The 11,534-nt window shown below is 54.6% G+C and overlaps 1 protein-coding gene across 2 annotated transcripts; it reads right to left on the minus strand.

The window, feature by feature from the left end:
• Window positions 1-333: 333 nt before the first annotated feature.
• LOC102986488 (alpha-1-antitrypsin) lies at window positions 334-11,309 on the minus strand. 2 transcript variants are annotated; one of them, XM_007118918.4, is made up of 5 exons: window positions 11,185-11,309; window positions 3,499-4,157; window positions 2,585-2,855; window positions 1,469-1,616; window positions 334-603 (listed from the first exon to the last, which is right to left on the minus strand). In XM_007118918.4, the coding sequence occupies exons 2-5, from the start codon at window positions 4,151-4,153 to the stop codon at window positions 412-414; spliced, it is 1,266 nt and encodes a 421-aa protein (XP_007118980.2). In that variant the 5' UTR covers window positions 4,154-4,157; window positions 11,185-11,309; the 3' UTR covers window positions 334-411. The 2 variants fall into 2 exon arrangements, with proteins under 2 accessions (XP_007118980.2, XP_007118979.2); XM_007118917.4 differs by lacking the exon at window positions 11,185-11,309 and adding an exon at window positions 9,166-9,331.
• Between the last annotated feature and the right edge of the window lie 225 nt (window positions 11,310-11,534).

Here is an 11,534-nt window from a genome sequence, read left to right on the forward strand (position 1 = left end):
TGGGGCGCCGGCCAGAGGACCTGGTGGACGCTGGGTGGAGGTGGGGACCGCGGGCTGGATTCTGAGCCCGTGCGATTTCCCCCTGGAGGTCCCAGAGGAGACTGGAAAGCCTGGAGGTTTTCCACAGTGACTGGGGAAGGGGCAGTAAGCTGTGGGTTTTAGCTGACATTTCATCCTGGCCTGGCACAGGGCTGGATGGTGCAAATGCTAGTAAACCCTAACGCAGTGGACACTTGAAAGATCGCCGTGGCCTGGATTTCACACGCATCCTGGGGACGTAAAGAGAGACTCAGACGCAAGAGGATGAGGGATTTACACGCCACACACAAGCTTGGGCCGGGTCAGTCATTCTTTATTGCCATGGAGGAAGGGGACCCGGCCTGGAGGGGACAGCTGAACCCAGAGAGGCAGTTATTTTTGGTTGGGATTCACCACCTTTCCCATGAAGAGGGGAGTCTTGGTGCTTTGATCGTAGATGATGAAGAAGAAGGGTCTGTTGTACTCGACTTCCGGGGGAATTGACATGGGGATGGCGTCCATAAACATGGCCCCCGTAGCTTCTGTCCCTTTCTCATCGATGGTCAGCACAGCCTTGTGCAGCGCCTGCAAAGGGGAGAGCACAGAGGTCCCATCTGAATGGAGACAGGCTGCCGGCCCCCAGCCAGGCCAGGGAGCAAGGCCCGAGGAGAGCCTTGCTCAGGGAGGGGCCCCCTCTGGCCTCTCTCATCGCCTGGCCTGTCCTTCCCCATCCCTGTCCTCCCCTCCCTGCAGGAGACACACAGGTATGGCTCTCAAGGCTTTTGTCTGACCCACGAGGGGACCCTCACCTCTTCCTGACCAGCCTCCTCAACCGCCCTGGGAAGGAACCCACCACCTCGGGAGGTGGATTTTCTTGTACTTTGTCTCCTTGGCTCCACACCTGTTTGTAGACCAGATTCTAAACTCCTTGGGGACCGGGGCTTCGATGGGGACCTTCACACGCCTCATGCCCAGCCAGGCACTCAGCTCACAGTCAGTCACTGAACTGGGCACCTGTCGTTGTCTCTCTGGGCACCTGTAATTCTCCTGCGTAAATGGCATCTTTGGTCGAACTCAGACTCAGTGATTCACCAGTAGCTCCTGGTGTCACAGGCGCAGGGCCAAAGGTCCTTTGTAATCCCTGAGCCTAAGCCTCTCTCTGTAAATAGGGGTTTATCGGGACCCAAAGAAGGGAAGTCCCCGGCCAAGGATGAGACAGAGGGTGAGTGACACAGCCTCAGAGGAGGTCCTTGAATAAAATGCACCAAGCATGTGAGGCCACCTGTTCCCTCCATCATCCGACCGCATTGCAGTCTTGGTGGAGCGATGGCATTCCTCAGGGACCTCAGTCTGCAGATGTGCCTGTGTCCCTCCGTCCCTTCCTCAGCCTCACCCCTGAGCGGCAGCCCCCGTGCACATTCTGACCTACAGAGGTCAAGGACACACTCACCTTGGACAGCTTCAGAGGCACTTCCTCAGTGATCCCTGAGAGGTCAGCCCCGTTGCTGAAGACCTTGGTGATGCCCAGTTTACCCAGGAGAGTTTTCAGATCGTAGGTTCCAGAAATGGACAGTTTGGGCAAGTGTAAATTGGCAGAACTGGCACGATGGTTAGAAAATAAAAAAGTTTCACAGAATTGAAATATTTCATTTTCTGGTTGTTCCTCCCACTTGGTGCCCTGTCCGCCTGCCCATGCAAGGATGTGAGGTCAGCCTTGGTTTATTCTACTTTTAGTTCCTCTACACGTGGGGTCAGAAAATGTTAGAATCACAGGGATCCTCTTGTCCTGCAAAGCCTCTCAAATGCCACCTCCTCTGATAAGGCCTCCTGCAGGATCCAGCGTGTCCTCTGCAAGGACTGTGCACACAGCTTCCCTGCAGGGTTTGGTCACCCCTCAGACTGGGACTCCTCTGGACCGTGGAGCGCGGTAGCAGGTCCTGAGTGACATCTGTTCAGTGAATGATGAGTACTTCTCTGTATTTTTGTTTCATATTGTACATGAGAAAACAGCTCATCCGGGCATGGGCATATTTACCAATACAGAGACATGCACTAATTTGGGGTGCATGACGGGGACCTGGTCAAACCACACTCATCTAGTGACAGAGGATCCAGAACCAGCGTCAAACGTGTCCTGGAGTTTCCCGCTCTGGGCCTTTGCTTTTCAGGCCTCTCTGAGCAGGTTTTTCCCCTGTCTTGCCGTGGACTTTCTGTCCTGAAACTCCACACTCAACTGCCACCTTTGCCAGGAAGCCCACCTCTTCCTTCTGGGTTTGCCCATAACGTGGGTTGGCGTTGCTCCTCCTGCATGGGGCACTGGCCACCGGGAAGGGGCAGTGTCCAGGCTGGGGAGGAGGTCCTCAGGGACAGGACTTTCACTCCTCACCCCTGGGCACCGTCCCTCCCATGGAGCCCGGCTGGTACTACCTGCACGGATGCTGGCCTCTGTTGGAGGCACAAGGTCACACACAGTGGTCATGGCCATGGGACGTGGGTCTACCCCCCCCACCTTCAGGCTGGACCTATTATGGCAGCTCCTGGATTGGCCTCTGGTCTGGGAAGTCACCTTGTGTATCTCTTTTCCAGGATCTTGGCGAGAAGCTCCTTGTTGAGCTTGTCCTCCAGATGCTGCAGTTTCCCCTGGTCGGGCAGGATGAAGAGGGCGGTGGCGTTACCCATGTAGTCCATCAGCAGCACCCAGCTGGCGAGCTTGTCGCAGTAGTGGAGGTCAAACATGCCCAGGCGGTTCATCATGGGCACCTTCACAGTGGTCTCCTCATCCACGTGGAAGTCCCTCACTGTGGTGCGCTTCTCCTCAAAGGGCTTCTCCCATTTTCCTGGAGAGAAGGGACAGCAGACATCAGCCAGGGGTGGGAGAATAAAGGAGCCCTGAGCCTCCCGGTGAGATACTTCTCTCTGGGCCTCAGCTTCACCATCTATAAAATGGGGCTAAAACGAGCAATCAGTCTACAGAGAGGTATTCTGGGAGGATAATGCAAGACTGGAGTAGGATCCAAAATTTCAATTTTGTAGAGGCTAAGAAGTGGTAGAGGGAGGATCTGAATCTCGGTCTTTCTGACTCCAGAGGTGTCACTGTTTCCTCTACACTCGAGTTGTCAGACGCGTGTTCCAGGAAATCCTACTTCCTCTGTACACTCTGCCAAAATTTGTTTTCCTGGCTCTCTATTTTGGGAGACATTGCATATCATACACCCCTCCCAGGTAGGGATTTACAATGCACATTAGGACATTTAAGGTTCTGAAAAGTCCTGCAGAGACGACGATACTTTGACTGTTTAATCCAAAGTTCCCTAACCCTATTTGATCGTGGAAAGTTTTAGTGGTCATGTGTGGAAAATTGAATAACACGTGCAGAGATGCATGGCTATATCCCATTCTGCACTGCCAGGGAAGTTAAGAACTGAGTGTTGGAGAATATTTTGGGGGTGTTTGTGTTTCAGGCTGGTTGTGCAGCCTTACCTTTAAAGAATATGTAATTCACCAGAGCAAAAACTGTGTCTTGGTCAAGATCATCTACCAAATCCACAATTTTTCCTTGGCTTCCCTTCTTTACATAATCGTTGATCTTATTCTTGGCCTCTTCAGCATCCCCGAAGTTGACGGAGAAGGCTTTGGAGTGGTACAGTTTCTTGACATCCTCCAGAAACTTATTCACTAGCTTCGCGCTCTCGTTGATGAACAGGCCGTTGCCAGTGGCCAGCTGCAGCTGGTTGTCTGGCTGGTTGAGGGTGTGGAGAAGATGCTGGAAACCTTCGTGGATCTCAGCCTCTGTTCTTGCAGTAAGGTTGAAATATAGGCCCTCCAGGATCTCGGTGTGAGTGTCACCCTTCGTCCCCAGGGAGAGCATCGCAAAGGCTGTAGCGATGCTCACTGGGGAGAAGAAGATGTTGGTGGCATTGGACTCATGGGCCACTTGGCGGTACACAGTGAAGGCGAAGTCGACCAGGTTGGGGGCGATCTTGTGGCAGGCTGCTTCCTGGTGGTGTTCGTGATCATGCTGGGATGCATCTGTCTCCTGGACAGCGTGTCCCTGGAGACCCTCAGCCAAGGAGACGGGGACCAGGCAGCACAGGCCTGCCAGCAGGAGGAGGCCCCACGTGATGGAGGATGCCATTGTCCTGCAAGGGAGAGAAGGGTACCACAGCCGGGTCAGGCCACACGATGAGTCCCTCGGCCGCCGATTGACGCCATGTCAAAGCAACCACAGTTTATCGAGCATCTGTGTGCCAAGCACTTTCCTACATCAGCACCATTGAAAGACTCAGAACAACAGCAAAGACGTTATGACGATTACCATACACCAAGTTCCATTCTAAGCACTTTACTGTCTTATCTCACTGCATTCTGGTAACAGTCCTATGAGGTAGGTCAGGCGACAATCCTGGGCTTACAGATGAGGAGACCAAGCTCCTAGAGGTTAAGTCACCTGTCCAAGGCTCCAGAGCAGTAAAGTAGCAGGACCAGAATCACACCCCCAGGTAGTCTGGGTCTGGAGTCCACGCTCTCGATGGTTCCGCTAACATCTGCAATGACCCCGAGGTGTAAGTGCCACAGCCCCTACTTTGCAAAAGGGGAAACTGAGGCACAGGAAGTAGATGACTGCCTAGGGAGCGGGCCAGATCGGGCTCGGGGATGATTGGATCTGGAACAGCCCTAGGAGGACTTCCGCTGAACCCTGGTTTTTCATGGACAGAGAGGCTGCTGCCCAGAGGGGAAGGATCTTGCCCAGTGACACCCAGCCAGAACACAGAAGAGCTGTGAGGGAACCCAGCTGGGAGGCCGTACCCCCTGAACACTCACAGTGCACCACAGCCCCTAGTCGATTTTCCTGAGCTAGAGGGCTGCCCTCAGGGTGAGTCCACGGCCTCAGACGCAGGAATGGGCTGCAGTCAGCTTACCTGCTCATCCTGCTTGCCACCTGTGTCCCAGCTCTGCGCTCAGCATGGACGTGGGTGTTAGAGGTCTGGTTCCTCCACTCAAGTGGGGTTTGTTTGGCTGGGCAGGGGTGGGGTGAGGTGGGTAAGGTTTGAAAAAGCCTCCCTTTTCCGTTCAGACAGACCTGGGCTCTAATCCGGGTCTCTGTCACTAGCAGCTGTGTGACTTTGGCCGAGTCATTTAGCCTCTCTGGCCCTCATTTGGTCACATGTAGAAAGTAAGATTGTTGGGAGAACTTAGTGAAATAAGTCTAGACACCGAGCCTTACACTGAAGGCATCTGAGAGAGATTACATTGAGGGGAGGCTGGTAGGGGTGCAAACTAGAAGGCTTCCGAGGATGGCAGGGAGGGAGATGAGTTCCATGGCTGGGGGGAGACAATAGGGAATGGCAAAGCTTGTGGCCGACCCGGCAAGGTCAGGCTCTCTCCAGTGATAGTCAAAGTCACTGTCACCCGCAGCAGCACAGGGCCAGTTCTGCCCCACAGAGCTCCCTCTGCTCCATATAGATCCCAGCCTTGGGCCGCTAGGCTGAGACCTCCTAAGTACAACCTGCTCTCTTCCCAGGTGGAGAAACTGAGGTCCAAGCAGAGGAGAAGGGTGTGTCTGCTGCTAGCTCTCAGTCATGTAACTAAAACCGTCATTTTAATAAAATACAAAGACAAAGGAGCCCTTGAACTTGGCATATGAGAACCTGAGGGGAAAAAGTTGGAAATAAGGAGTGCTGGCTTTCATCGACCCCTTGGACTTTTAAAAGTTTCCTTCCAATGAAACAACAGGAAGAAGCACAAAGCTGGCTTCTGTCCACCACCTTTCTTTCTGGCCTTCAAACCTCTAACTTATCCAAATAGAGCAGACCATGCATTATGTAATACTTGTTTGTATTTTTCTTAAACTAGCCAGTGGTTTTAGAGCTTATGATCGTGCTAAGATTAGTTCTGTTTATTTCCATTGCCCTTGGATTTCTCTCTACTCCTCCACTGGATTTTGCTGTGGTCCTTCATGGTTTATGGAAACTCCCCATCTTTGCAGGGCGCAGAGATCACGAGGGATTTGGGCTTCTGCAGGGTGGGGACACTAAATATGCTGAGTGGTCTCAGGGCCAGAGGCCGTGGCTTCTAGTCCTGACAGGGCCACTTCTGTCCGCTTGGCCTTGGGCAAGCATCTTCTTGTCCTGGGGCCCCATTCTCACCAGCTGTATAAATCGAGGCGGGGGGGGGGATCTAAATGAGATCCCTGTGTACCAGCGATGGATTTTTAATTAGAGGGGTATCTGGCTTTGGTGGAACAACATGGACTGAGACTTCCCATGGGGGATGGGATGCGGTGCCCTCCCGCCGAGAGGGTTGCTGGCCTTGAGAAGGTAACAGGCTGGTGTGGAGCTACCGCTGGGGTGAGCACATCCCTGGCTCCCACCCAGTCCATCTGCCAGGGGGTTACATCACCTACTCTGGCTTCCTCCTTTTACAGTAAACAGCCTGAGACCAGGAAAGGGTCAGGGCCTTGCCAAGGCCACACAGTGAGTCAGGGACAAAGCTGGCTTGAGCAAAGCCTTTGTTTTCCCACCAGTCGAACTACAGATGGGACAGTATGTCACCAGGTCTCAGACCCTGTAAATGTCAGTTAGGTCCTGAGGACTCTGACATTAGCCTTGAGCCCCTGTTGCCTTCATTTTGCCTCTCAGTCTGTTCCTTACAACTTCGGGGGCCTAAGACTTCTCTCTCCTCACCCTTCTATCAAAAGCAGCACCCCACACCCCCCAGGTTCTAGTGCGGGAACCAAATGGAGATGAGAAAGTAAAAGGTGACGTGCCCAGAGGTGTGGGGACCAAACTTTAAACCAATAGAATGAAGATGTCACAGTGACACTTCTGGGGTCTGGGGCAGGTCAGGGAGAGTAAAGTGAGCTGTCCCTTTGCCTAATCTCATGCCATTTCCCCCAGGACATAACACGAGTGACCAAGAACAACCTAGTGGGGTCCAGGGAAGCGACTGTGGCCTAAGGTCACAGCCTGCTGACACCTGGCACTGCATAAGCCCAGGTGTGACCCAGCCCCGCCACTTACGGGCAAGTGGCCCTGGGCAAGTGACTTCACTTCTTTGAGCCTTGGCTTCCTGTAAAGTGGAGAAAAGAATCTCTTGAAGGGCAGACGTGAGGAACGAACAAGGTGATGGGTGGGCGGGCACCGAGCAGGTGTGGAAGGCCTCCCCGTACCTGCACACAGGTAGGATTCAGGCTTGAGAACTGGCAGATTTCTTCCTGGACGGTTGCCACGCTACCCAGGACCAGAGAGGGGAATGCTGATGAGCAAAGAATGGCCTCTGAGTTTGGAGTATGTCCAATTCAATTCTCCACGTCTTTATTTAATGCCTATCAGCTGCCAAACCCTATTCCAAGCAAATGTTATCATCAGCATCCTCCTCCTCCTCACACTGAGTGAACAGCAGGTGTTTCTTATTATTTCTTCATTTTATTTCTTCATTTTATAGATGGAGAAATTGAGGACTACAGAAGTTAAGTAAATTACTGAAAATCACAGAGCTGGTTGCTTACAGAGCTGATTTTTTTCTTTTTTTTTCTGGCCGCACCGCGTGGCCTGCAGGATCTTAGTTCCCTGACCAGGGATCAAACCCGCGCCCCCTGCAGTGGAAGCACGGAGTCTTAACCACTGGACCAGAAGGGAAGTCCCTACAGAACTGAATTTAATCCTAGGTATTTTGATTTCTGAGTCTGGCATTTAACCCTTCTCTGTGTATAAAGCTGAAGGCAGAGGCCTTGGAACAGAAAACTCAGAGGTGGCCTGGCTAAATGAAGAGGGGCAACATCACTCTGTGGCTAAGATCAGAGGCTACGAGGCCAGAATGCCCAAGTTCAATTCACTATCAGCTGTGTGACCTTGGACAAGTTACTCAGCCTCTCTGAACCTCAGTTTCCCAGAGATGATAAGGGTGTACTTACCCCATGGAGCTATTATGTAAATGAAATAGGTGCAAAGTGCCAAGAAATGGCCGGCATGCGGTCAGCTCTCAGGAGGCGTCAGTCGTTACTGGTACTGTGAATCTTTCAGAGCCCTCTCAGGGAGTCTGATTGCCTTGGCCTTGGTCACCTCTGTAGGGCCCATCTCCAAAAACCAATGATGGAAAAATCATATCCTTCCTAAACTCCAGAGATCAAGGCCAGCGGGAGTGGGGTGGGGTCAGGAGGGAAAAGGTTATCTATCCTTTGCCCAAAAGGACAGAGAGGTTGAGCAACTTTCTAGGGTCACCCAGCATGAGAGGGGGCTCAAGGCCAGCCCAGACTTCCCATTCCCCAGCTGGTGCCTGAAGCCAGAGGGAACCATGTTGGCAGTGGACCTGGGGTCTGGAGCGGGAATTCTGGAGCGAGGCGGCCTGAGCTTGAGCTTACACGGTGTGTGATTGGGAACAAGTGATGAGCCTCCCTGTCCCGGATGTCCTCGTCTGTAAAAGGGGAGCGCCATGGTAAGCACCTCAGAAGATTGCCATGAGGCTTCAATAGAAGCTGCCTGGCCAGAGCGAGGGCTCAGGAATACAGCTCAAAGCCCCCCGATGACGGTGCCTGTCCCCACCTTCCCACCTTCTGCTGCGTACGAGGACACCCAGAGGTCCACAGGGCACAGGGGGGCCCAATTGGGTACCTCCAGGCTGAGACCTGGTGCGGTCCTGTTCTGGGCATTTCGGGAGAGGATGGAGGCCTGAGGAGCCCCTGAAACTCTGGGCTTCTGGTCTGGCTTGGCCTCCCTACCAGGTCCCTGCGTGAGCCTGGGCTTCTCACTGTCCCCCTCTGAGCCTTATCTTTCTCATCTGTAGAAGCAGAAAAAGATACACACCCGAGCAGTAGGGGAGGTGCTGAGACCTACAGAAGACAACCTACGGGAAAGACACAGAAGCTGTGCCAGCAGAAACGTACTCCTTCCTCGGTCCCGGGACGCCAGAGCCAGCCCCCCATTTCCACTTCTGCCCACAGAGGGCCAGTTTAATCACCGGGAGGTATTGGGGAGGCCCTGGACAGGCTTGGGGAGCAGGAAAGGACCCCCAGGGCTGCTGTTACCATGACAACAGGAGGCCAAGCCCCAGCCCTCTCCATCCTCCCTGCACAGCCCCAGGGCCTTCCCCAGGTAGCGCAGGGACCCGGAGGCCTCTCTGGAGGCTCTTGCCAGTGGAAGGCATACTTACGATTCACTGTCCCAGGTCGGGGCTGGTGACCACGGCTGGGGAGACAGAGCCCTGTCCTTGCCTGTATTTAAGCAGTGGATCCAGAGGGACGATGTGGGAGGCTGCTGGTGAATATTAACCAAGGTCACCCCAGTTATCAGAGGAGTAAACAGGGACTAAGTTCACTGACTGGACACTGAGCCTCCTGCCCACGCTGCCCGTATGTACTCCTTCGGGGCGGCATGCAGCCCTCTGTTCCGTAGACCAAAGGGAGTCTTTGTGCCCGGCTCGTAAACCACAGCATCTGTCTCCAAGCTGGGGTGGCATGTGACTCACACTCTTTGGGACGGCATGAATTTGCTGGCCGGTGCTCCCACCGGGGAGTTCTCAGTGGCTGCCCCACTGGTAGCAAGAGCTACCGTTTATAGAGCCACCTTGAAATGCCCACTGCTGAAGATGCAGGGGGTGAAGTAGGTTATGAGTCCAATTGGCAGATGGGGAAACTGAGGCCCAGGGTGAAAGGCTGCTCATCCACCCAAAGTCACCAAGCCGGATACAAAACCTCTCTCGACTTCCCTGGAAAGAAAATGGGGCTTGACCGCTGTTGATACAGCCGCTTAAGGCTGGTACGGGTGGCCGTGGGCAGAGGCTGGGAGTCAGAGAGTAAATCTATGAAGAGCTGTGCAGCCTCAGGCAAGCTGCTTCATCTCTCTGAACCACGAGGTATTTGTGTTTGCATCGTAGGGCTCTGGAGGCCCCACTTCCTAGCACGGTTGTCAGGGAGAACACAAGATCACTTATGTGAAGCGCCGGGCACACACGAGGCTCTTGATTTTGGTCTGCACAGCCCTCTGTTCAGACCTTCTCTCCAGGCTTCTCTGGGCGGGAAGAGGCTCAGTTCCTGGCCAGCCTCAGGCCCTTGTCTGTTTCCACTGGATGCGGCTCCCAGCAGACTAATGCGATCCACAGGCTGTTTGAATTTTCCTTGGGACTGTTGCTCCGTGCAGGAGCTACTGCAGGCTTTTGGGGGCACTGGTGGTGCTTGTGGGGGGGCGGGGGTGCAGGGTTGAGGCCAGTGGGGCCCTACTTGACCCTGATCCATTTAAAAACCCAAGGGAGTTGGCATCACACTGTGTGCACCGTCCCACGCCCCCTTGGCACACAGTGGATATTTTTGAGTTGAGTGGATATTTGTTGAGTCAGTGGACAAGCACGTCTTTGTCCTTCTCTCATTCCCCCGGTCCCAGCTGTGGGACTCCGCCATGTGAATAGCCTGTAGGCTCCTCTAGCTCACAGGGTCAGACCAGGGAACCCAGGGCCCCCATTCATTGGCTGTGTGATCTCAGGCAAGCTGTTTAACCTCCCCGTGCCTCAGTTTCCCCATCTGTAAAATGGGCATGGTGACAGTTCCTACTTCGCTGGGCTGCTGCGAGGATTAAATGCAGCAGTTTCAGGGAGGCTCAGGGCCCAGAGTTGGGGGCGCACGGTGAGCCCCCTATGATGTTGGCATCCCCGTGGCAGTGGGTCTCGCGGGTGTCATTCTGGGTGGGCGGGGGGGGGGCGGGAGTAATCCAGGAGCTTCCCCCCCAGGACTCCCTCATTGAGTACTGTCAGTACCCCCTGTGAGGGGAGTATGTACCACCCCTCATATAGAAGCAGAAATTAGCTCAGGAAGGGGTCGACTCCCCGCTCCCATACCTCCCGACTCCCCGGTTCCACGGTGTGGCTTCAGAACCCTGACTCTTTCCCCTGAGCTGGCTGAAGGGCCATCTCCCCCAGGGCTCTACATCTGCCCACAGCTTGGAGACCTAGGGTGTGGTGAGGTGAGGCCTGCCCTCTGTACCTTCTGGGCATTTCTTCCCCGCTCCGTGCCTCAGTTTCCCCATCTGTGCAATGGCCTCCTTCCACGCCCGGCTGCCCCTCCCAGCTCTCGCACTGAATGGGCGAAGGCAAGCACCCAGGCTGTCGCCAGCTGCGACACTTTCAGCCCGGTGGCTTGAGGCTGGTGGGAAGGTGCCGCCCCCTCTCCAACCCCCCTACCTTCAATTCCCAGCTCCTGCAGCGGAAGGAACTCCTCCCCCTGGGGCTCCTGGCTGCAGCGTGGAGGCTGTGTGTCCCTGAGTGCAGCGCCGGGGCTCTGCCAGCACAGGAGGAAGGAAGCTCTGGGTGGTTCAGGCTGCAGGTCTGGGAGGGGCGGGGACCTGGGGCAGGAAGCTGCCTTGCACAAAGCTGCCAGGAGCCGGGCAGATGACAGACTGCCCTTCACGGCCCAGGCAGTCCTGTGTGTCACCTGCTGTCCCTGCTGTGTCTGGCTGTGTGACCCAGGATCACCCAGTTTCTTTGAGCCGCTGTAGGTGGGCTGGTAGCACCTGCCAGAAAAGATTAACGGA

The sequence above is a fragment of the Physeter macrocephalus genome, chromosome 11 (genome assembly GCF_002837175.3).
Source record: "Physeter macrocephalus isolate SW-GA chromosome 11, ASM283717v5, whole genome shotgun sequence".
Taxonomy (NCBI): domain Eukaryota; kingdom Metazoa; phylum Chordata; class Mammalia; order Artiodactyla; family Physeteridae; genus Physeter; species Physeter macrocephalus.

Coding starts and splice junctions, on each gene's coding strand:
- LOC102986488 (XM_007118918.4), bottom strand. CDS start 4,153: ATGGCATCCTCCATCACGTGGGGCCTCCTCCTGCTGGCAGGCCTGTGC. Junction 2,856..3,498: donor GAATTACATATTCTTTAAAG/GTAAGGCTGCAC, acceptor CCTTCTCTCCAG/GAAAATGGGAGAAGCCCTTT. Junction 604..1,468: donor TGCCTCTGAAGCTGTCCAAG/GTGAGTGTGTCC, acceptor TCCCCTTTGCAG/GCGCTGCACAAGGCTGTGCT.